At 50.1% G+C, this 25,869-nt stretch overlaps 2 protein-coding genes and 1 non-coding gene across 3 annotated transcripts; all 3 read left to right on the top strand.

The window, feature by feature from the left end:
• The first annotated feature begins 830 nt into the window (after positions 1-830).
• On the top strand, positions 831-935 carry LOC121463183. Its single transcript, XR_005976402.1, has one exon. It is a non-coding gene; the product is annotated as a U6 spliceosomal RNA (small nuclear RNA).
• A 10,034-nt stretch (positions 936-10,969) lies between these two features.
• Positions 10,970-12,876, top strand: Tmem141 (transmembrane protein 141). The gene is made up of 5 exons (XM_041675150.1): positions 10,970-11,062; positions 11,319-11,385; positions 11,569-11,652; positions 11,801-11,908; positions 12,639-12,876. The coding sequence occupies exons 1-5, from the start codon at positions 11,009-11,011 to the stop codon at positions 12,650-12,652; spliced, it is 327 nt and encodes a 108-aa protein (XP_041531084.1). The 5' UTR covers positions 10,970-11,008; the 3' UTR covers positions 12,653-12,876.
• Positions 12,877-16,793: 3,917 nt separating this feature from the next.
• Positions 16,794-25,804, top strand: Ccdc183 (coiled-coil domain containing 183). The gene is made up of 14 exons (XM_041675278.1): positions 16,794-16,863; positions 17,319-17,440; positions 17,854-17,931; positions 18,140-18,307; positions 19,012-19,116; positions 20,926-21,048; positions 22,631-22,756; positions 22,857-22,911; positions 23,351-23,451; positions 24,309-24,469; positions 24,685-24,853; positions 24,936-25,046; positions 25,120-25,216; positions 25,686-25,804. Exons 1-14 carry the CDS (start codon positions 16,794-16,796, stop codon positions 25,802-25,804), a joined length of 1,605 nt encoding a protein of 534 aa, XP_041531212.1.
• Positions 25,805-25,869: the final 65 nt, after the last annotated feature.

Genomic DNA, 25,869 nt, shown 5'->3' with positions numbered 1-25,869 from the left:
CATCAAGTTGACAAGATTAGAACAACACAAAGTCAACCAATATTGACCGTAACCTCTTTCTCAAATATTAAAAGACATTACAGAGCTAAGCAATGTATCAGGGTTAAACAGAGAACAGTTCTGAGTAGCAGGATAAAATCCTGTGAGGCCTCACTCTGTCTGACCCAGCATGAGCGTCTCCCTTTCTCAGATCTTCTGTGCTATGTATGTAGCCGGCCAGTTCACCACTGCGTTGTGGTACTTATCTCCCAGTAGCTCCCATTTTACTTCATAACGTTCCCAGTTTCAGGAGTAGTGTTGCCATCAGATTTATTGTAGCCCGGGGCCAGCCTCCAGCAGCACGGGACTAAAAGGGAGAGCCACGGAGTCAGTGTATGCTAAGACATTTTTATCTCAGGGGGTAGGGAGAAAAGGCACTCACACACTCTCTTGATGGTTCCCTTCTTCAATCTTCTGTATTCTTCTGCTGTATACTTTTCTTCTACAGCTTATATACCCCAGCAAAGTTTCTCAAGCAATATCAGAATACAAGGCGGTCACATTCCATTTCTCAAGCAAATGATTACAATGAACACAAGTGAAAACATGCTGTTTTCCATGTCCCTTACATGATTATAAGCATTTTACATACTACAGGTGAAAAACAAATTATCCCCAAGAATCCATGTACATCCATACCCAAGCAACTTGTTCTAGATTAACAGCGTGTAAGCAAGCAAGGTGTTTTTCTCGGTCAGGTTGTTTACTGACAGGCTGTGTTTTTCAGTTACACAGAATGGACCGATCACTTTACTACTTATCTTAAAAGGTAATCTTAAAAAAAATCCTGTGCTCACTTCGGCAGTGCATATACTAAAATTGGAACGACACAGAGAAGATTGGCGTGGCCCCTGCAAGAGGATGGCACGCAAATCCGTGATGCGTTAAAAAAAGAAGAAGAAGAAGAAGAGGAGGAGGAGGAGGAGGAGGAGGAGGAGGAGGAGGAAATCTTAAAGGAATCACAAACCTAAACTCTTATCATGAGAAAAAATTAGTCAGCTCTACTTTAAATCTTTAGGGTCAAACCCACTCATCAGTAGTTTTTTTATGTCAGGAGATTGAGGGCAGAAATAGGAACAAGGAATTAATCCTCATCCACCTTTGATCACCAACCCACCCTAGCGAGGAAAGCATGTCAGCTAATGATAACTGGGATGCTTTGTTCTTGTTCCCTGACCTTAATGAGTTCCCCACTCAGCCATGTGCCTTCCTCAAACTTTATAATGTCTTCTTGGGTTTTTCACCTCAAAGATATTTAACAAAAACATCTTTGTCTAACTTTTGAGCTGTTTTCAAAGCTTTGTTTTAGCTATGATACACTCCAAAATCTGTGAACACATCTCCCAACGTTAAGATTAGAAGAGTTGAAAATCACTGAGCTGCTGGGACGCAGCTATTTTTCCTAACCATTAACCTAAGCCACAGTCTCTGTGGCCCCTGAATAGCCACGCATGTGTTCTAGCTGTGTGACCCTTGTTTTATCATTAAAACTCTAGTTAGGGCTGGAGAGATGGCTCAGTGGTTGAGAGCATCGCCTGCTCTTCCAGGGGTCCTGAGTTCGATTCCTAGCAGCCACATGGTGGCTCAAAACCATCTGTGGTGAGGTCTGGTGCCCTCTTCTGGCCTGCAGACATACACACAGACAGAGTATTGTATATATAATAAATAAATTTAAAAAAAAAACTCTAGTTAAACTAGCATTATTATTATCAATTACACAGTACAGCTTAAGAAGAAATCATCTTCATAATAACACACAGGTAATCCAGTACAATGGGATGTTCCCATGAGATAAACGCACCCATTGCAGGCAGTGGGATCCCCACACCCATCCATACCACGCCAAATGCCGGAGAAAGATGGCAAGCAGCCAACGTGTGAAGGCTCAGCAGAAGCAAAGGACGTTCTGGGGTCTGTGGTCCCTGGGCCTTTCCTATCCATGATCCACCCACCAGGGATTCATCTCCTGGTGGGCCGACGCCCTGAAGTCAGCTGCCTTCTGCTGCTCCTCTGGCATGGCCACCAGCATAGATTTATTCTCGTGCATTGTTCTAATTGCTTTATATTATCATTAGTGGTTAATGTCTCATTTCTTACTGTACCTGGTTTATAAGTTAAATTTATCATAGATACATAAGTAAAGAAGAAACCACAGTTTATACAGCACTCAGTGCTATCCATCGTTTCAAGCATCCGTGAGGAAGGGGTCTTGTTACATGCCTCCCTATGCATTCTGTATACTCTTTCTCTGTCTCTCTCTCTCTTTCTGCTGGAGAGTTTGCTCAGTGGTTTGAGGGGCAATGTGAAAGTCTGACTCCCAGCACCCATATGGAGTCTCACCACCTCCTCAGGTGCCAAGCACATACATGTGGAGCACAGACGCACGCGCGTGTGGAGCACAGATGAACATGCAGGTAAAACACTCTTACACATAAAATAACATAAATTTAAAAAATTAAAAATCTCTCTCTACACACGTGCGTGAGTGTACACACACACACACAAATACACACACAGAGTGAGTTGAAAATGAATTTCCATGTCCCCAGTCCCTAATTCAGGATATGACATGTGAAGATAATAAATGAAGGACAGATGGATGGAGTCGCCGTGACCTGCCAGTGCTGAATTACACCCAGGAAGAAGTGTGAACAGAAGCAATAACGGCACTGCGGTGGGTAGGGACCCTCTGTAGAAGAGGCCGCCTGCCTCTTTGCTGAACTCCCCAACCTCCCTTTGTGGGAGGAAAGACCCAGAAAGACCTCCCCAGATTTTATCCATGCCTGGGGAGTCCCAGTGGTGAGGAAGCTGGGTACAGGGAAATAGGCTGGATGGAGTACCACACACCATGGTACTCTGAAAGCCAGGCAGTATGGCACTTGATCACACAGGAGCAAGAGGAAAATGCTTAGCCTAAAAAAACACTTTTCCTCCTCCGGGTACTAGCGCCCTCTGCTGGCGCGGAGGAGAAAGGCAGTGCCTGCTACAGGCCTCCTCTGGTGGCCCTCTCTTTACGGATCCCCACTCCTCCCACCCACTACTAACTCTCCTTGCCTCCCATCACTGATCACAGACAGAAAGAATCTAGTATAAACTGTGCCTTGGATCTTTGGGATGCACCATAATTGTGATTGTTTGAGCCACAGTGGGAATTCTGCCATTCCTCCCCTAGTGGTAGGTCCATATCCTTAAAAGACAAATCACTGTCCTGTGATTGCCCCACAATAGAGGGGTAGACCCCAAGGCCAGGTCATAAAGCATTTGGTCACCACTTACTGGTGGCAGGAATCATGGAAACAGGAAAGCACTATAGATCTTGGCCATGTCCGGGGCCTTGGGCAAACTGTCTCACAGTCGGCCCTCTCCACTCTCTGCACTGCTGGACTGGACCATCTCCCACCAGTGCCTCTACGCCTAGGCTGAAAGATAGTGTTACAAACTGTGTCCTCCCAGTTCCTTGGCTGGGCCTTAGCACCCTGCCTGCATGTGTGGATGCAGAGGGGTGAGCATCCTGAGAGGACCACAAGGGTAGGCCAGCAGAACTAGAGTCCGTAGCAACAGGCAGGCTCAGGCTAGGCTCCACCGAGGACTGGCTATGTGAGGCCACACTGGAGAGGTACCCAGGCAACCTCTGAGCTTTAGAGAAATCTTGCCTCAAAAAACAAAAACAAGGGCTGGAGAGATGGCTCAGTGGTTAAGAGCAATGCCTGCTCTTCCAAAGGTCCTGAGTTCAATTCCCGGCAACCACATAGTGGTTCACAACCATTGTAATGAGGTCTGGTGCCCTCTTCTGGTCTGCAGACATACACACAGACAGAATATTGTAAACATAATAAATAAATAAATATTTAAAAAAAAAAGATGGCTCAGAGTTTAAGCACATATACCATCTTTGCTGAGGTCCCAGCACCCAAGTCAGGTGGCTGATGACTGCCTGGAACCCCAGCTCACACAGACACACAGACACACACACAATTAAAAACAAAAAGTAAAATTTATAGGCAGGAGAGACGGCTCAGCCATTAAGACACTGGCTGCTCTTCCAGAGGAACTGGATTCAATTCCCAGCACCCACATGGAGGTTCAGGCGTTATGCTGGCCTGTCACCTGGCAGGATGCACCAGGCAGTATCTTGGCCAGCACAGGGTCCTATGGCCGCTATGCCACTACATAGTCTGTAGGCAGGTGCAAAAGATTCCTTTAAGAGATAAGCTCCCAGCTGGGGAGGTGGTTCAGCCATTAAAGGCCAGGCTCACAACCAAAATATAAGAGATAAGCTCTGCCCATTTCAAGCTCTTTCTGAAGAGGCAGCAGGTCTTTGCCTCTGTCTGCCTGTCTTTTTCTCTCTCTTTTCTCTCTCTCTCTCTCTCTCTCTCTCTCTCTCCCCCCCCTCTCTGTTTCTCTTCCTCTCTTCTCTCTCCTCTTCTCTTCTCTTCCACCACTCCTATCCCCAGAGGCTGGTCTCTTCCCTTCCCCCTTTTCTCAATAAACTCTCCACTTAAGTTCCGTCTCTCGCCTGCCATGTCCTTCCCTCCAAGGTCCCTCTCTCGTAAAAACACAACAACCATCAATAACTCCAGTTCTAAGGGATCTAACATCCTCTTCTGGCCTCCATGGACACCAGACATGCAGTGGTACACTGACATACATGCAGGCAAAACAGCCATAGGCATAAAATAACTTTTAAACAGAAATAAAATCTAAAAGATTGATCGAGGTGTGAAGTTGGCTAAAAAGGGGTAACTCTGAAAAATGTTTTCCATGTTAACTTTTATTTTTAAAACATCCAGGGGCTGGGCTGTGCCCAACCAGAGCCTCAGCTTGCTGGAGGTCGTGACCTAGGGGAAGCTACAAAGCTTGCAGTTCTGATGATGCTCAGGGGTCAGGCTGGAGACAGGAAAGAATACATTCAGCAAGAATTGGTGCCAGAGAGGGCAGAGAAGAGGGAAGTCGGTGGCTGAAGGCAGGGTGGGAAGGAATGAGGCAAAGCACAGCTGGCCAATCTGACCTGCAGGCAGGGAGACCCAGGAAGCTGCATATGGGCCACTCAGGGAAAGAAGAAATGGCCCCCTAGGCAAAAAGGAGCCTCAGAGCCTCCACCTTTCTCTGTAGTACAGAATAGCTTCTGTGCTTTGATGCATTTTCTAACTCATCCACATGGGTATGTCTTGCTCTTGAAAAAATAACTTCTTTTATAAAGTAACGGTGTTTGAAAAGACCTTGAAGTTGGTGCAAGGCACCCCAAGACCAAGTTCTCAGCACAAAGGAGATTTATTTGCCCCAGAGGGACAAAGGGCAGGAAATAAGAGACCTAGGCCAGAGACAGAGGACCTGGGAGAAGGGGAAAGAGGCAAGGGAGAGGGGAAAAGGGGTATTTGCCCCAGAGGGACAAAGGACTGCATCTGGATAGAGGAGACAGAGTGGCCCATAGGCAAATGTCAGTTTATAAAGGGGAGCAGGGAAATCCAGCATTAGAATGAGCTGGCTTGATTGGGTATGTTAATTAGGGGAGCCAAAAGGGGGCTTTTGATTACAGACTTTAATACTTTGACACCTGGACCTTGGTGGTCAGTCTCAGGAAAAGAAATATTAGACCATATTAGGGAATAGACCTTGGTGGCTAGCTTTAGGAATATAATCTAACAGTTTAGCAAGAACAGAGGAAACAGGGGAAGGGCAAGGCCTCTCCGAGCCATGTTTGTCACGCTGGGGCCTACAAGAGCTCTTCTGTGCCGGCCATGGGAACTCTGTCCAGGATTCTGAGTCAGTCCACAGATGATGGACAGGGGAAATGCACGGACACGCGAAGAGTACAGAGCCAGGCGGCCATGGGAACTCCGTCCAGGGTTCTGAGTCAGTCCACAGATGATGGACAGGGGAAATGCACGGACACGCGAAGAGTACAGAGCCAGCAGTTTTTGTTGCTTTCTTTAGTGGACACAGAAGCACGATACAGACAGAGGCATCTGGACACTGGACATCACACAGCTAGGGAGGTGTGAGAGACCACGAGAGGTCAAGACTCAGCCTGACTGGTTCTAACCGGGTGACAGTCAAGTGGGAGGAGGCCGGTGCTCTCACTAACCTTCAGGCTCCTCCCTAGGTAGTAACAGCAAACAGACTCCTCCGGTGGCTGGGACACAGAACCAGAGACAGAAAGAAAGGACCCCTCTGAGTCGCCAGATGTTAATACAGGGCTTCCTAGAGACCTCTGGACACACAGCTGCCCAGAAACCAAGAGAAGGAAGATCAGCTGGAGGTCAGAACAACCAGAGCGGCCTCAGCAAGTACTCTGCACCTGAGCTGTCTCCTTCAGTCACCAGCTCCTGATCACTCCAGCCACTCAGGTCCCTGTGGGCACCCTGCTCGCTGGATGCAGCAACTCTGGCTTGCTATACCCAGCCCTGGCCAGGCCAATGCCAGACTTGGCAGTAGGTCGGCATTAAGGTGCACAGGGCAGTCAGAATAAGGGTTCTGCTGGCCTGGAGGGGCCAAGCCCAACTCCCTCTAGGCCCAATTGCCAGCTAGTGCCTCAGACCCTCTCTCAGCAAGGCTACTTCTGTCTGCTGTGCACATGAATGGGAGGCCGAGGAGCGCTCAGTGCAGCGTGCGGTTCTTAGGGGGCTCAGCAGCAGCAACACCCATCAAGCTGCCTCTCAAGCTTCTGAGGAGCCTGTTGTCCAACCCTGCCTTTTGGAGCTAGTTTTTCAGGAGTCTTCTCATCAATTGTCTCCAAGTCTGTCAAGGACTATTGTCTTCACACACCTGGCCTTGCCAAGGCTTCAGGATCTCAAAGCTCATTCAGCAGAGAAAAGTGGGTAGCAAGTACAGGAGGCGGAGATAGAAACTTGAGTGAGGCCTACTGGCCTGGGCCCTCAGAAAGAAGAACACCAAAGCAGTCAAGCCTACAGAGAAGGGGTAGGATGGGTGCCAGTATCAGGGGGATGCAAACGGTACTTTCATCCAAAGAGACACACAAAACCATAACAACAACCTAAAGTGACTATTTGGGGCAGATCTGGGGACACAAGAGACAGCCATCGTTGCCAAGACAGGGAAGCTGCATCTTATCCCTCAGCCGGGAATACAAACCCAATCGTTGTCCTCCAAAGAAGAGCAGGAGCGAGGGACGGTGCAGAACCTGATGGGAGGAGGGAGGCGACAGAGGTCTGAGTGAGAGGCTGGGGTGGGGATGTAAAGACAGAGGGATCCCCACTCAGAGGCTTCCTTCTGGATATGCAAGGGCCCCCAGGAGTCCTGAAGGGAAGAGGCATGGTAACCAATCTTCATACTCTTTCACCGTTAGGTACCAGCTAATGCTGGTTGCTGGGACTTGGGGTGCTTTTTTTTTTTTTTTTGGAGCCTGTCCTGGAACTAGCTCTTGTAGACCAGGCAGGTCTCGAACTCACAGAGATCTGCCTGCCTCTGCCTCCCAAGTGCTGGGATTAAAGGCGTGAGCCACCACCACCCGGCTTGTGCATTTTTATTCTTAGAAGCATCTCCATTTCTCCAGACTCCATACAAAATATTACTTTAATTAATAACCAATAATCAATTTTTTATTGATATTTATTGAGCTCTACATTTTTCTCTGCTTCCCTCCCTGCCTCTCCCCTCCCCCCTTCTGCCCTCCCCCAAGGTCCCCATGCTCCCAATTTACTCAGGAGATCTTGTCTTTTTATATTTTCTACTTCCCATGTAGATTAGATCTATGTAAGTCTCTCTTAGTGTCCGCATTGTTGTCTAAGTTCTCTGGGATTGTGGTTTGTAGGCTGGCTTTTTTTATTTTATGTTTAGAAACCACCTATGAGTGAGTACATGTGATAATTGTCTTTCTGTGTCTGGGTTACCTCACTCAAAATAATATTTTCTAGCTCCATCCATTTGCCCGCAGAATTCAAGCTATTGTTTTTTTTCTGCTTTAGAGTACTCCATTGTGTAAATGTACCACATTTTTCTTACCCATTCTTCGATCGAGGGGCATTTAGGTTGTTTCCAGGTTCTGGTTATGAGGAACAAAGCTGCTATGAACATAGTTGAGCACATGTCCTTGTGGCATGATTGAGCATCCTTTGGATATATACCCAAAAGTGGTATTACTGTGCTTTGAGGAAGGTTGTTTTCTAATTTTCTGTGAAATCGCCACACTGACATCCAAAGGGGTTGTACCAGCTTGCATTCCCCCAATAATCAATTTAATAAAAACTTTCCATTTTATGTATATGCATGTTTTGCCTGTATATATGTCTGTGTAATACATGTGACGTGTGCCTAATACCTATGGAAGCTGAATGAGAACACTGAATTCCCGTGGACTGAAGTCACAGATGGTTGTGAGCTGCATGCGAGTGCTGGGAATGGAATCCAGGTTCTCTGCAAGAACAGCCAGTGCGCTTGACTGCTGAGTCTTCTCTCCAGCACTCGATTATCAGTCTTTTGCCGGGTGGTGGGGGCACACACCTTTAATCCCAGCATTCAGGAGGCAGAGGCAGGGAGACCTCGAGTGAGGCCAGCATGGTCTACAGAGCAAGTTCCAGGACAGCCAGGACTATACAGAGACCCTTGTTTGGGGGTCGGGGGAAGCAAGAAAATAAAAGAGGAGGAGAAAGAGGTGAGGAGAAAGAAATGGGGGGGGGTGCTGAAGCAATGGCTCAGTAGCTAAGAGCATTTACTACTCTTATAGAGGACTGGAGTTCAGTTCCCAGCACCCATATCAGGCCTCTCCTAGGTGCCTGTAGGATTCAGGGGATCCAATGCTCTCTTCTGACCTATGCAGGCACCTACATACATGCATGCACACCCTCACAGACATATCACCTACACACATGCACACCCTCACAGACATATCACCTACATATATGCATGCACACCCACACAGACATAACACCTACATATATGCATGCACACCCACACAGACATATCACCTACACACATGCACACCCACACAGACATATCACCTACATACATGCATGCACACCCAAACAGACATATCACCTACATATATGCATGCACACCCACACAGACATATCACCTACATACATGCATGCACACCCACACAGACATATCACCTACATATATGCATGCACACCCACAGACATATCACCTACATACATGCATGCACACCCACACAGACATATCACCTACATATATGCATGCACACCCACAGACATATCACCTACATACATGCATGCACACCCACACAGACATATCACCTACATACATGCATGCACACCCACACAGACATATCACCTACACACATGCGCACACAACCACACACAGACATATTACCTACACACATGCACACACACCCAAACAGACATATCACCTACACACATGCATGCACACCCACACAGACATATCACCTACACACATGCGCACACAACCACACACAGACATATTACCTACACACATGCACACACACCCACACAGACATATCACCTACACACATGCACACACACCCACACAGACATATCACCTACACACATGCGCACACAACCACACAGACATATCACCTACACACATGCGCACACAACCACACACAGACATATCACCTACATACATGTGTGCACACCCACACACAGACATACATAGCTGAGTCTTTAAAGTGCTTGCCATGCAACCACAAAGGCCTGAGTCCAGCCCCCCTCCCCTCCCGTCTCCCTGAAACAGGCCCACAAGTTTAGCCCAGGCTGACCTCGAACTCACAATCATCCCGCCTTCACCTCCTCCACGCTAAGATGACTTGGATACACACCACAGCCAGATCCTCAACACACTTTTCACCCAGGCATAAACACCTGGCAAACCCCAACCCCACCCAAACCTGCTGTCCACAGTCTCTGAGCCCAACCCATACTGATGCACGATTAATAAAAACTCAGAGAAACTGAGGTTCAGTCTGAAGATCTGGGAAGCAAATTAGCCGGCCACTGGCTCTTACCTTAACCTCAGTCCCAAATGGCCATCCTGCCTCCAAAAATTTCAGAATGAGACTGTGTCTGAGAGCTGTCTCTCCCATTTTATAATCCTCTCTATTTCTGGGATTAAAGGCATGCACCGCCCAGCTTCTATGGCAAATTACTGTGGTTTCTGGAATTAAAGGTGTGCACTACCACTGCCTGGTCTGTAAGGCTGACGGGGGGAGGGGGAGGAAGGGGTGCTGTTTTACTCTCTGATCTTCAGGCAAGCTTTATTTATTAAAATACAAATGAAATGTCACCACACCTGAGTCCTGCCAGACAATCAGCCTCTGCCACTGACAGGGCTTCCAATCTGGGGTGAGGGATCTGCGGGGATCACACAACCCGCTGCCTTCCCTGAAACGTACCTACTGCCCCTCTCTGCCCCTAGTTCTGTCCCTAGTCCTTGGTTGGCAAGGTCAGTATCAGGCAGTTCCCAGAGTTCTTTTTCGCATCCCATCCGATCGCTCTACTCCTGGCTCATACTCTCCAGGAGGCTCAGCTCACCAGCTCCCTTCTGGGAGCCTCCTGAATGTCCTGACCTCTCTCTGTCCAGCCAGTACCTTCTGACCTGTGGGCAACCAGCCTAGCTCTATGGACTCCTCCGTAAGACTCCAGGCCCTGACACAGAACAGGCACCAAAAAAGGGCTCAATTGAATTTCTGCAATTCCAAGTCTCTACTCCATTGTTACTTTAACCCTCAATTGTAGTCCTAAAGCAAAGCCCCGGCTCAAGTAATTAAAAAGACCACTGCGCTCTTGAAGGAGTGACGAAAGCCAGGGCTGCTTGCAGGGTCACAAAATCCCAAGATCAACTCCAAGACCCGTACCAGCCGGTACGAGACCTACAGCCTCCCCGCTCCGCCCACGTGGTGAGCTCATCTAGGTTCCTCCCCTTAGACCGGGGATTCGGGGACGTGACCCTCTCTCCTACGTTCTGCGCAGGATCGAGTCTTAGGCTCCACCCCGCCCCCAGTGTGACTGTCCTCTCTGGCGGAACCTGACCAACCATGGTGAATTTGGGCCTGTCCCGAGTGGATGACGCAGTGGCCGCCAAGCACCCGGTGAGAAGGCTGGCCTGGGGTGCTGGATCTAGTTCTCAGAAGCTAACCTGAAGCCGAGTACAGGCAGGGGGAACTCCTTCATGGAGTGGCGGAGCGGGGACCCTCCTGCCTTGGGGATAGAGACGCTGAAGGAGTTTAGGAGAGGGTGGGATATATCCGGTCCCCAGTGTCCCTCTCCCAACCAGGTCACGCCCAAAGGAGGAGCAGGAGGGGAGGAAAGGGAACTGAGCCATGAACACCACCACCTCCATCCCAGGGGCTCGAGGAATATGCCGCGTGCCAGTCGAACGCCTTCATGAAGGGCGTTTTCACCTTTGTCACAGGTAGGCTGGTTCCACTTTGGGACACAAAAAAAGAACACACCTTAAAGGGAAAAAACTGTAACCTACTGTCCCGCCCTGTCTGTCCACAAGGTGGCGCCACGTCATCTTGCCTGCATTGCAGGTGCAGTGGACACTAAGACCATCACCTTGCAGGCTGACCAATGATTTCTTGGCTCTCGGCAGGCACTGGTGTGACTTTCGGCTTGCAGCTGTTCATTAAGCGGAAGTTTGCATACCCTGTGCAGTGGAGCTTGCTGGTGTCTGCTAGTGAGTACTCCGTAGTGGGTACCGTCCTGTTTTGGCTGGAGCCCTACCCACCCTGTCTGCCCAGAAGTAGCTTGTGCCTGGTCCCCTTGTAAAACGTGCAGGGGCTAAGGTCCCCCAACTCACCACCCTCCTGCTTCCCCCCCTCCAGTTGTAGGATCTGTGGCCAGCTACAAAGTGACAAAAACGGAGTCTCAGAAATGCAGAGATCTCTGGATCTTCCTGGAGACAGGTCAACTCCCCAAAGACATGAACACAGGTGAGAGGGCCCCAAAGGGGCAGCAAGACGTTTCAGGAAAACGAGCTCACGGGACTCAAGTGATAGACTGGTCTCTTCCCTCCGGCAAGTCTTGCTTCCCCCTTGAGGGGCTGAGGCTAGAAGCCTCAAGAACAACAAAGACTGAGCAGCGCGTTCCCTGGAGGAGGAGCTAGGAAACTAGGGTGACCCTGAGACAGAGGGAAGGGCCTTGTAAGGTGTGGGACAGGGCACAGCAGTTAGCCCAACAACTCAGAGGAGTGTCTAGGACTGAGACCCTGAATCTGATACCAAGTTGGTGGGCCTCAGGCCTGCTTGTCCTTGTTACAGAACTCAGGTATTTTTGTTTTTTTGTTTTTCTGAGAAAGGGTCCATCCATCACCCAGGCTGGCCTTGAATCCCTGCTTCCACCTCCTATGCTTGGGATTATAAGTCTGTTTAACCACATCTGACAGGAGCTCTGTTTTTCTCATGATAGAACAGGATCAGGACCCCTCAAAAACCAGACATAGGCCAGGCGGTGGTGGCACACACCTTCAATCCCAGCACTTGGGAGGCAGAGGCAGGTGGATCTCTGTGAGTTCGAGGCCAGCCTGGTCTACAAAGCGAGTTCTAGGACAGCTAGGACTGTTACACAGAGAAACCCTGTCTCAAAAAAAAAAAAATCAAAAACGAAACAAAAACAGAAAAACCCACAGACGTGAATCCAGCTGTCTCCTTTTGCCTCCTACAGATCATCACAACTAGATGAGCTCTGGCTGCTTAGGGTGTGGAGGATCTGAAGAGGCGAATCCTGGAATACAGACTGCAACACTAACTCCAGGCTGGTCCTTCCTACCTCGCCAAACACACACACACACACACACACGCTCTTGAGTATCACCTGTCCCCCACACGTGTGTTTAGGCAGGCCTGCCTGACAACCAGTTCTAGGACTCGCCCAGGAGTTTAGCTCAGAAAAGGGCTTGGAAGACAAGGGGTGGGGGTGGGGTGGGGGGGATATCCTCCAGAGCAGCAAGAAGTCGCGGTCTCAGAGAGGGTTGTATCCTGTTGCTCACAGCTGTGAAGGCAGCAGCCTGCAAGTGGCAAGAGAGACTTCTCTATATTTTTTCTGGTGCTTTGGGGTCCCTCTTCTGACTTCTGTGCCCCGAGTCCAAGGAGAATTGCGGAGGGTTGTAACTAATAAATGGCTTGTCCTTTTCCTACCTGAGCTCTGAAGCAATTAAACCAGTTGGTGAGGTTGTTCCGTGGTAGAGTGCCCACTGCTAAGCCTGCTGAGTTTAATCCCCAAGAACCACGTGGTGGGAAGAGTAACAACTAATCTCTACTGTGGTGTGTGGGTTCCCGTTACACATGCACAGGCACACACAAAAGAAATACAGGTGTAGGATCTGGAGAGATGGCTCAGTGGTTAAGAGCACTGACTGCTCTTCCAGAGGTTCTGAGTTCAATTCCCAGCAACCACATGGTGGCTCACAGCCATCTATAATGAGACCTGGCGCCTCCTTCTGGCTTGCAGGCACACATGGAAGGAATGCTGTACACATAATCAATCAATAAATTTTGGGGGGGGAGGTTTTCGAGACAGGGTTTCTCTGTGGTTTTGGAGCCTGTCCTGGAACTAGCTCTTGTAGACCAGGCTGGTCTCGAACTCACAGAGATCCACCTGCCTCTGCCTCCCGAGTGCTGGGATTAAAGGCGTGCGCCACCACCGCCCGGCCCCAATAAATATTTTTTTTTAAAAAAAGAGAAAGAAATACAGGTGTAATAGTAAAAAGAGAGCCCAGGCAGTGGTGGCACACACCTTTAATCCCTGAACTGGGGAGGCAGACGCAGACAGATCTCTGAGTTTGAGGCCAGCCTGATCTACAGAGCGAGTTCTAGGACAGCCAGGGCTACACAGAGAAACCCTATCTCAAGAAAAAACAAACAGGCCGATCTCTGTAAGTTCGAGGCCAGCCTGGTTTACAGAGTGAGTTCCAGGACAGCTAAAGCTACAGAGAAACTCTGTCTCCAGAAAACAGAAACAAACAGAATGTAAGGGGTGAGAAGATGTGATCATGCTGTACGGCTGATCTTGGAGGATATGCAGAAATTCCAAATGTAGAGCCCCAGAACTGGATGTTCCTTCCAGCCATCTGGGCCATGTAGTTACACCAATGCCTATCCTCCTGGAAGTCTACCAGAAGAGCAGAACAGAGGTAGGAGCAGTCAAAGGCCAGGTAGGGGCATGAGTCGTGCCCACCTACTTGGCGTCAGTGAAGCCCCTTCTCCAAGAAGGAACAAGCAGCAAAGCTCCAAAGGAAATGTCTTGGGGAGGAAGGAGACCACCCACACCAACGAGCCCTGTTTAAAAAACAACAACAACAAACAAACAGAGATTGTCCCAACCTTGGTATCCCAGGAGCACAAAGACTTGGCCTTGGCCTGCTCCTGCACCTCTACTGAGCTTGTCAACTGGATGTCTGCGGGAACAAATCAGTGGGTGGAGTGGCAGCAGGCCTCTCATAGTTGAAGCTTGAGCCAAGTTAGTTTTCTTATAGAAACCGAGGTAGATGGTCTATCAGTGCCTGTGCTGGTGCCAACAACATACCACAGACTTGGGCAGATTATAATTTTAAAATCCAGACAGGGTTTCTCTGTGTAACGGTCCTAGCTGTCCTGGAACTCGTTTTGTAGACCAGGCTGGCCTTGAACTCACGAAGATCTGCCAGCCTCTGCCTGCCCAACTAAAAAAAACAAAAAAAAAAAAAAACCACAAAAAAAAAACAAAACCAAGGGCTGGAGAAGTGGCTCAGAGGTTAAGAGCATTGCCTGCTTCTTCCAAAGGTCCTGAGTTCAATTCCCAGCAACCACATGGTGGTTCACAACCATCTATAATGGGGTCTGGTGCCCTCTGCTGGCCTGCAGGCATACACACAGAATATTGTATACATAATAAATAAATAAATATATATTTTAAAAAAAAAAAAAAAACTTGTTTTAACCCTCGGTTCTGGAGGCCAAAGGTCCAGCAGCCACCTGGTGGTGGCTGTCATTCTGGCAGAGTCCAGAAACATCACAGGTCATCACACGGTCAGAAACAGAGCATACATGTTGCATCCTCCTTCCTATAAAACCATCGAGGTTTGACCATGGTGGCTCTACCCTGGTAACTTAAATTCTAATAATCTCTCAAAAGCCCTACCTAAAGGACACAGTCCTGTTTCCTACCCTCTTAAAACTTCACAATGGGGGTGGGGTATAAACTCCAGCATGAGTTTAGCTTTGGAGGACACGCCATCTTCAATCCCCGGCATTGTTTTAAGAGCTCTTCTGGGGATCAGGGACCCAGGCGTCCTTCAGTCTCTTTCCTGTTGTAATGGCCCCCACTTCTCAATCTAGCTCATCATGCCGGGTGGCTCCACCAGCTCCAGACACTGTGTCATCATCCCATTTAACAGAAGGAAAAAGGGTGGAAGAAGACAGTTCTTCTGCCGTGCCTGTATACACAGCACTGGCCAGAACTAAGTCACATGGTACATCAACCGGAAGGAAACCCAGGAAGGCAGCCTTACTCTGGACAGCCATTTATTTGCTCCACTAAAATTCAGGAGTTCTGTATCTGAGGGAAAAGAAAGAGCCTCAGCTGGACACCAAGCTGGGCCTCCAAAAGCTAGGGAGATAAGGTGAGCGGCCGTGGCCATGTCAGGTCCTTCCAGCCCTCTTGAGAATGAGGCGTTGACCAGAAGGGAGGCAAGGGGTGACCAGAGTTTAGACCGGACAGAAAAGTGGCTGAACGGCAAAGGATCCGTGTGAGAGAACATGGGGAGAGAACACAAATGTGTCCTGTGTTAGACACATGTGCTGATTCCATAACCCCCAAAATCCATCCACTGAAGTCCTAACCCACAGGACCTCAGAAGGCAGCCATTGGAGATGGGCCCTTTAATACAGTGATTAGGGCTGACTGATGCCATGGGGACCAATCCAGTCTTCCTGGCATCCTTATAAGAGGAGATTAGGACACAGACTGGTACAGAGGGACAACCGCATGAGATCACAGGCACAGAAAGCATCTACAGGCGAGGGGAGACACAGCACAAGAAGCAGCCATGCAACACCCTGACCTGGCCTTCTATTCCCAGACTGAAGAACAGCCGCCTGCAGAAGAGTAAGCTCCCCACTGGTACTGAGTTATGCAGCCCCATGCAGACCAGGTTGTAGAAAGTGTCTGTCTCACAGCCTCCACGGTGTGCCGGGCTGCCGCCGACTGCTAGCACACTGCTCTAAGGGAAGGGGTATGGTGTAGATGTGTGGTCTTGTCCCTGCCAACAATTGGGGACCCAAGATCCAGGGGGCTAAGGGAGGCAGGAGTCAAGCAGAGTGGCACCAGACAGGGCCAGCACAGGTCTGGAAAAGTTGGAAGACATGGAACAGTGCTGGGCAGAAGCTGGGGTGGGGCGCTAAATCACCCAGTGCCCGGGCTTTGAACTAGGAGTATGGGTTGGAGAGAGAGGTCTCCCCAAGCACTGACATTGAGGTTAGATGTAGGAGGCACAGTCGAGCGCTCTGTGGCCCCGAGAGCAGGGGAGAGAACAAGAAGGTGGGGTGCTGGGTGAGGTGTTGTACTAAATCATCACAGGTTGCTCACCACCAAGAGTTCTCTGGTGTCCAATGGAATCCCTGAAGCAGCAGCCTCAGGACTCATTTCCCTCAGAGCAAGCACCCAGAGGTGACCTTGAGAATGAAATCTGAAAGGATGGAACTCCAGGGTTCTCTGGGCATTGAGAACCTTAGTCCCATCACAATGACCTGAAATTCCGAGGACAATCTCAACTTAGGCTCAGTTGTGAGCAGGGAGGCTGAGAGGCACACAGGACTCTTGGAGGACCTTTAGGGCCCCACCATGAAGATTCACAATGAAGCAGCTGTAGAAGCACAGATACAGGAGCTAAGGACCATCACTCGGCTCCAGGGTGAGCCACACTGGGGACTGCCACTCTGGCCTGCTAGTAGGCAGCTTGTCATCCTACAACCCACCCAGGCTCCCTTGGGCAAAAGTTCCAGAAGGGCCTGCCATGTGAGGGGGCAGGGGGAGCTTTTGTGAGATTTGTGCATTTACCACAATCTTGTTCCAAAGTTGGAGGGACTGAGGAGAGATCGACATGATTCTAGGCGCAGGTGCTGTGAAAGAGACAAGGGTTCCCCATCCCTGGTCTCAGCCTCACCCTCTTTACTGGCCAGCATCCATCCCTGGAGAGCCTTGTAGATTACCATTTGAGCAGGGAAGCCCGTGTCTTCCAGGGAAGGGGAAATAAATGGTCGTGGAGGCAATGCCGCATTCTACTAGCCTCTCTGGATGCTTTGCTGGAATTCTCAGCCAGTCCTTTAGCCCACCGTCTGGTAATCTTGTTCCCTCCATCACCTACAGAACAATGTCGGGCGCTCCAGATCCAGGGCGTGAAGGAGAAGACAGCACAGAACAAGGCTACACTAGGCCTCCTGCGCAGCAACCTCCGTCGAGGGGCCCAGGAGTGGGCTTTGGCTAAGAAGGTGCAAAAGCCCCACCCCCTTCGCAGTCTGGGGATAAGAAGTGGCGGTTCACTTAACACGTGCACACGCCCTACCCCTTTCTCTGGCCCAGAAGGGCTGCAGGGATGGGTACTTTTGTGACTGGCGTCCAGGGCAGGTTCCCCAATACTCACCCAGAGTGCTTAGTACCTGCAGGTACTCCATAGTACCACGGGACTCCTTGGGCTCTCTGACCTCCTTTCCGGACCTCATCACACTGGAGCAGGGATGTCCCTAGAGGGGTCCTGTGCGCTCTGCTCAGGGGTCCCAGGACCAACGGTCTCCTTGCTGGATTAGCTGCGAGTAAGAGGCGCAGGGGGATATGTCTGAGTACATCAGTGCCCAGGGGAATGCAAAAGGGCAAGGCTCCTGGCTCAGCCACCGCCGCTCCACAGTATGATCAGCGGACCATCTCCAAAGCCTGCGGGAAGGACGTGTCTATGAGGCTGGCACACCGCCGTTGTTCTATGGAGGTAACGAGGCAGAAATGACCCCCTGCCCCTTTCCGTCCCAGTCCCCGAGGCCCGCCTACAATAAATGTAATGAGGCCGGCGGGAAGGCGTAGTGAGTTCCCACCTCCTGCTCCCCGTGGGGCAGCCGCGAGTCCCTGACTCACAGCCTTCCTGGGGTCCCCGCGGCGCTCCCTCTCGCACCCACGCGCGGACGCCCTCCCTGACCCAGGTGGCTCAGGAGAAGCTGCGCAAGTACGTCTTCGACCGTGTGAATGCACACAACGTACTGATCCATCTGGCTCGGCTACGGGGACAGAAGCTGGAGAGCTTGCAGCTGGAGCTGGCCAGTCTGCGGAACCAGCCTGATGCCACGAAAGAAGAGCTAAAGTTGCTGCAGGTGCCAGGGGACCCGGCGGGGGCAGCGGAGAGCATCCGACTTTGCACTGGAGCTTTCCAGGAGAGGCGGGACTCAGCGAGCGGGATTCCGAAAGTGTGGTTCTATGCCAGAGGATGTGGAGATGTCTGGAAAGGGGACGAAGTCCTGCCTTCAGACAGGGCCTCTGTATCAGGGCTGGATCGCTAATTAGGCAGGGTTCTGCTGGAAGGGCGTCTCCTTTGTAAGGGTGAGGGTCTTTGTAAGAGAAAAAAAAAAAAACTTTAACAGGTGAGATTGGCCCCCAACAGAGGGGTGGGATTACATCAGCAGGGTGGGATCTGCGGATGGGCAGGACCTTTTGGTTAGTTTGTGCCCTTACATGGCTGTATACAAACAGGAAAATTTACTAACAAGGAGCAGGAAACCGATGTCTTGAGGTAATGTTTTATCATACAGCTGTAAACATGAAGTGGGAATCAAAGCCATTTTATACATGGTGACTGGGTGGATAAGATGTACAATAACTTCACCTGCAGGACCTGGTGCCAGGGGCAGAACTAAGGGAGCCCGACACCCTTGTGTGAAAGCCCAGCCCCCCCACTCCCATCCCCCAACCGATGTCCTCCTGATCAGGGTTCTGCCCCTTCACACCTGATCTGAGGTTCTGGGGAGGTGGGTCTTGTTACCAAGCCTTTTCAGTGATCCAACTCCACCACTGCCATCAGATTATCCGCCAGCTGGAGAACAACATTGAAAAGACCACGCTCAAGATTACCACCAGCCGGAACATCCACATGCTGTACTCAGACCTGCTGGACTACCTTAAGAAGGTGAGCCCCGCCCCCAGGGAGCCCCGCCTCCAATATCTTTCACCCAGCCTGCAAAGTGGCTCAAAAAAGTGTGTGGGAACATTCCTTAGAGAACTTCATTTTTGTTGTTCCACACAAACATATTATGGGGTGCGCCTATTATTTGGGCTTAAGCCTGGGCATGGTACCACAGGTCTGTGATCTCAGAACTCAAGAGGCTAAAACGGGAAGATTACATATTCCAGGACAGTCTGGGCTACACGGCGAGACCCTGTCTCAAAAACAGATGCAAATCATCACACACACACACACACACACACACACACACACACATCACATCACAAAAACCACAGAATTCTTTCACATACTAACTAGTTTAGTTTGGGTCTTTGAGGGTCAGAGATGAGTGATACTCCCTTCCCAGGGAGTCCCTTAACATGGTTCAAGACAGATTCCTTTTCCACCTCCAAAAATATGCTGGACGCACATCTCCCTGCCCTCTTTGGCTACCCTGCTTTTTCTGTATTGGAAGCCAGGAGGAAGCAGACTCTGGCCCCTGTATATCCCAGGGAACCATGATCGTGAATCTCACTGAGCACTCTCCCACAGTGGCTCCCATAGAGCAAAGATCTGCAGTGGAAGTGGGGGTGAAGGGGTTTCAGGGCAGCAGGGTACGGAAAGCAGCACGGTGGACCGGCCTGGAAAGGTGACCAGAAGGAATCCCTAATGCTTTAGTCCTTAGAAAGGGAGGTGAGGGGGCTGGAGAGATGGCTCAGTGGTTAAAAGCTTTGCCTGCTCTTCCAAAGGTCCTGAGTTCAATTCCAGCAACCACATGGTGGCTCACAACCATCTGTAATGAGATCTGGTGCTCTCTTCTGGCCTGCATGCATACATGTAGGCAGAACACTGAATACAAAATAAATAAATAAATCTTAAAAAAAAAAAAAAAAAAGGAGAAAGGGAGGTGAATGAGTGGCATGGCTCGCTCGCTGGAGAAAGGGTTGGAATGTGGGCAAATGCAGAAGCTTTTCCCTGCTGGGGTCATGTCCCTGAGCCATCTCGGCGGCATCATGCTCTGGTCTGTCCCTCTTACCTGACCCTAGCGCTGGAGGCTCAACTGGAGGCCCTGCCCACCTTTCCTTCCTGTGTCCAGCCCTCCCCACACTCCTTCACCTGGGTAGTCTTTGTAGGACTTTCGCTCCAGAACAAACACACCTGAAACAAATCCCAATATCCACATTTTCTTTAAAATCAGCAAAGATTCGGCATGTACCGGTTTTAACAGCAAAATATCAAAAGCTAATCTTCTTTGGCCATCGATGCACCTAGCCTTGTGCTAAATATGCTATCTTCTCCATCCACCCTGACAGAAACCTTCTCAAAAAAGTCAGGATCACCCTAGAAAGGCTAGATGTGATCCCAAGATCACGTCGCTAGCTGGTCAGAAGTGAACTTCACTTTGAGCCCTATCTGTCTCCAAGCCCATCTTTCAAGTCCCTCTGTTCCACTTCAGACCAAAGATGCCCGCAAGCAAACCCTCCTGGGTTTCAGAGTACCTTTGCTGAGTCATCACATCCTCTTGTCCTGGGTAGCGAGTGTCCATAGGCCACCAATGACTATCCACACTAGAACACTTCTTTCTCCTGATCGCTCTGTGCCTTGCCCAGAGGCTAGGCCACAGACAGAACCCCTATGCTGTCTCCAGGGCTCACACAGCCTGGGAATGAAGAATGGAAGGGAATCAGAAGGCTCAGGAAAGCCAGCAATAGTATGATGGCACCAAAGGAATCCATGGCTTCATGACCATGCTGCCTTTGCCCATCCTGATAGGTGCTGGCGGGATACCCCACGGAGCTAGACAAGCTTCAGAACCTGGTAACCAACTACTGCTCGGAGCTGTCAGATATGACCGTCATGTCCCAAGATGCCATGATGATTACTGATGAGGTCAAGGTGAGTCCAAGGATTGGGGAACCATCAGTAGCTGGCTCACCTGATCCTGTCTTGTTCGGGACCTATCTGGACATCCTGTGCCTACACTACCCATCCTCACTGGAGAAATCCATTGTTAGCCCTACCAACTGATCTGCTCACCCATGGGACAGAGAAAGCCAATTTGAGCACAGAGGCCATAATAGAGGTGGCCAGGAAAGTGGGCATCTATTCACCTTGTCACTACCAAGATCCCTGTCTCAGAGCTGGAGAGATGACTTAGCAGCTAAGAGCACTGGCTGCTCTTCCAGAGAGGTCCTGAATTCAATTCTCAGCAACCATATGGTGGCTCGCAACCATCTGTAATGATATCTGGTGCCCTCTTCTAGCCTGCAGGCAGACATGCAGACAGAACACTGTATACATAATAAATAAATAAATCTTTTCTTTAAAAAAAAAATCACTGTCTCTAGGGAGACAGGACTAGGGAAGCCAGCAACTCCCATCCTCCTGAAGTAGGCAATTCATCTAGTAGTCCACCACATCACAGTATGATATATCAGTATCAGTATGATACTATCAGTATGGCCGACAGAGGCAAAGGATTTCAGAAGTATCCAGGGTGGCTTTCCAAGGAAGTATGCTTGAATGGGCTCTGAAGGACCAGCAAAGTCCAGGGGTAATCAGAGCTCAAAAGGAGAAAGGACAGAAAAGCCAGGGCTGTTGCCACATATTAGTGCACAGAAATTTACGTGACTTCCCTGCAGGAATCACTGGAGGCTATAGGGTCTTACAGCCTCAGAGAAGATAAAGGACACATGATCAGATTGTGCTTTATGCTGGGTGTGATGCCACAGGCCTTTGATCCCAACACTTGGGAGGCAAAGTCGGGTTGATCCATGAGTTCGAAGCTAGCCTGGTCTACAGAGTGAGTTCCAGGACAGCCAGGGGCTACACAGAGAAACTCTGTCTTGGGAAACAAACAAACAAACAGAAAGATATCACAGATTGTGGCACACATTAACTGCAGGTGCCAGAAGGTGCGGGAGCAGAACTACTGGCTGTGTGGCCAGGCCAGCAGTAGAGTGGGGGTGGCCAGAAGCAGACTAAGGGGTGACCACAGTGAGCTTTGGTGATAGGAGCGGTGTGAGAGCAGGAGGGACGGAGGGAGGGAGGGGGGATGGCAGTTTTCAGCCTGAAAAGCAGAATGGAGGAGAGACTAGGGTTGATAATTAAGGGGATGAATTACTTTTAGATATGTTAAATCTTAAATCCAGTTTAATGGGTTCCAAGGGAGCAAGCCAGGAGGCAACTAAAGAAAGGTAAGGGCCTAGGGGAAATGAGAGAGAGAGAGAGAGAGAGAGAGAGAGCACGCGCGCCTGGGCTAGAGAGGAAAGTCAGTAGGCATGTGTTCACCACGAGTGTCTGCACTACAGAGGCAAAGGGGCACCCAAGAGGACAGTGAGAGCCAGTAAGAAGAAAAGAATGGCCAGTCTTCTATAGTCCAATAATATGAAGACTAAAATCTGACTGACCACTGGCTTTAGAACCCTGGGGGGACCCTTGGTGTGACAATATCCCCACTGACTCTCTATGTCCCCAGAGGAACATGAGGCAAAGGGAGGCGACCTTCATCGAGGAGCGAAGGGCACGGGAAAACCGGCTGAACCAGCAAAAGAAGCTTATTGACAAGATCCACACCAAGGAGACCAGCGAGAAGTACCGCCGTGTACATCTTGAGCCACGCCCCGTGGCACCCACCACTCCTTGGGGGAAGAGCCGGGAGGACCCTTCATTTCTCGTTCTCACCTGGTTCTTTCTCCCATCAGGGCCGAAGGGACTTGGATTTCCCCTCCAATCTGATGAGTATGGATACCATGAAGGGTGAGCTTCAGCTCCTTGCCTTGTCCAGCCAAGGTCACCAGTAGCCAGCAATGACTGGGACTGCCCAGCCATGTCATCATGAGACCAGTGGTCACTAGGGTGAGGAAGACAGACAGCCCCTGCCTCTCCCTGACTGTCCCTGAAGAATCTATGGCACAAGGTGGCTGCAGAGATGCTATCTCTAGCAACTAGAGCTCAGGTGCCCAGTGACATCAGAACCGCTTCCCAGAGCCACATGATGCCATGTTGCTCCTGGTCCTTTTCTGTCCTTGAGTTTCCCAAGGTACTCTGAAGGGTCAGGCTGAAGAGGGCAGGTACAGGTACAGATCACACGAGGGCACCTAACACCCTGGGTGTCTTCTCCGAAGCCAGAATGTCTAAAGCCACCAGGTAGCCATTCCTGCATGCTGACTAGGCCCTCCCTTTCTGCTCTGCCCAGTGAGGAAAAAAGAAACTTCCATAGCAGATATGGAATACCAGACAGAAGTGACCACTTTGGTAGAGAGGGTCAAGTCTGCTGTACAGTGCTCCCACCTCTGGGTAAGTCTCCCTGACACCTGAAGGGTGACTAAGCTAGGCCAGGACCTGGGGTACTCTGTAGAAAGTTTACAAAGCTTAACCTCCTCTTGGATGCTCCCAAGCCTGGAACAAGTCTGGGCTTTTCTGAGGCATGTGGATGGCATGTCCTCACCATATTCTAGGCACAGGACAGAAATGGAAAAGACATGAACGAAATGTATGTCCCGGCAATGCTGAAGTATGCACAGGCAGCCCGTATATGGCGGTTCTGTTGAACTTGTCCATATTGGGTTTCATGGTCTAAGCTGATGAAGACGACTGACCAGTCTCTTCCTCAAGAGGGCGCCAGATCTTACTACAGGCAGTTACGAGTCACCCTATGGTTGCTGGCAATTGAACTCAGGGCCTTTGGAAGAGCAGGCAGTGCTCTTAATCTCTGAGTCATCTCTCCAGCCCCATGCATGGGACAGAGTCTGCTAGAATTTTAAAGTTCAAATGCTAAGGACATGAACCCCTTCCCAACTTGACAGCCACAGCGAACTGGCCTCCTTTTGTCATAGACCTGAGTTACCATTGTCAGGCCTTGAGGTCCCATCCACAACATCTTGACTGAAGGCGATACATGTCTCTTCATGATAGACGGAGTTACTTACCCTCTGCCTGTCATGAGAGCTATGTATGTATAAGGACATGTACAGGTTACCCTTCTACCCAGCCCCTCATAAACCTTAGCACCCAGAAGTATTCAGTGTCATAACTGAGCCCCAAGTACCACAAAGCTGTACTCTCCATCGGGAGGGGCCCAGGAGAAACCAGGGCTATGAGGCCCTACTGCCTTTCAGACCCACACCCGTTTCTCCCTGCCCTGGACTGCTTAGGACATAGCGGGCCGCTTCCTGGCTCAGAGGAACACAGAGGAGAACCTGGAGCTGCAGATGGAGGATCGTGAGGAGCGGCGGATGCAGTTGGAAGCCCTGATGAAGAAGCTGGAACTGGAAGAGGCAGTGCTCAAATTCCACCAGACACCCAGCTCTGTTGGGTATGTTCTGGTGCTGCTGGATGGCCCCACAGGTACAAGTTAGTAGCTGCACATACCTATAGCCAGTAAACCTGGGCATCCACAGAAAAGCTAAGGACCCACCTGCTTGAAGCTGAATTTACGAACCCCTGAAGTTGACACACCTGGCTCAGGACTCCTGTGGGCCCTGAGTACTGTCTGTCCCACCCTTACTGCTAAGCCTACCTCTTCCCCAGCTTTAATTCGGTTGAAAAAAAGATGAAGAACATGCTAGAAGAGGAAGAAGCAAGGCTCCAGCTGGCCCACAGCAACATGACCAAGAGCCAGCAGCTACTGCTGACCATCCAGACAGGTATTGACAACCTCTACATCCGGCTCATCGGCATCACCTTGCCAGCCACCCAGGTACCAGCCCTCGCGGGGAGCTGCTTGCATAAGGTCCTCATGTAGGGACACTAGAAAAACAAGCTGCCCCTCTGGCCTACAGAAAGAAGTAGCAATGTCGGACACCCTTGATGTGTATGGCAAGCTGGAGTATTGCGAGGGGAAGCTCATATACCTAGCTGAACGTGTGCAAATGCTGACCAGAGATGAGGAGGTAGCCCCGGGCCATGGAAGGGTACCCACAAAGCCCATGTCCTATCCAAGCTGATAAGGGTGCTGCCCTGCAGGTCGACACAAAGGTGAGGGATGCCCTGGAATCATCCACTCTAAAGGAGAAACATAATACCAGGATTACCTTTGAGGACCAAGAGGAGGACATGATAGGTGAGCCCCTAGATGGGGGAAGAGGAACTAGATAGGGCCTGAACTCAAGGCAAGAGATGGCACACCTCGGTCTGACTGGAACATACTGGCAGACTGGGTGCTAAAGAGAAAGGTTTTAATTGAGGTGACAGAGGTTAACCTTTACGAGGATTTTTTTTTTTTTTGAGACAAAGGGGCATATCATGGGATGGGTCATAAAGACTATTAGTGGGATTCCTGTCGCAAAGACAGGGTAGGGTGAACGGGGAAGGACGGCTAGTATGGGTGATCCTGGCAAATCCTGGTTTCTTGGCACCTGGCCTTGGGTGATTTAGGGCAGGGGTCAGATCACAGAGTCTTCAGGCACTGGTCCATCTCTGAGAGGAGCTGCAGACACAGAAGGCCCATGGCTGCAAAAGCAAACGGGTAAAGAGGGGTCAGGGGGGTCTTTGGAAAGAGGGAGCCAGTCATTCCTTTTTTGCCTGTGCAGAAACCTTCCAGTTTGCTGACGTGGATCATAGCTACGTCCCTTCGCGGGCCGAGATAAAGAAACAGGGGCAGAGGTTGATCGAGGGGAAGCTCAAGATGTCCAAAAAGAAGAAAAAGTAGCCCTGTCCGGGCTTTAGTATACAAATAAAAATTTTTCCACAACCACTCTAGGAAAATTAGAAACA

Source organism: Microtus oregoni, unplaced genomic scaffold, assembly GCF_018167655.1.
Source record: "Microtus oregoni isolate MIOR12 unplaced genomic scaffold, Mior012 000025F_ref0000491, whole genome shotgun sequence".
In the NCBI taxonomy this organism is placed as follows: domain Eukaryota; kingdom Metazoa; phylum Chordata; class Mammalia; order Rodentia; family Cricetidae; genus Microtus; species Microtus oregoni.
Note: the sequence above shows the minus strand (reverse complement) of the source record. Positions and strands in the feature narration are given on the sequence as shown.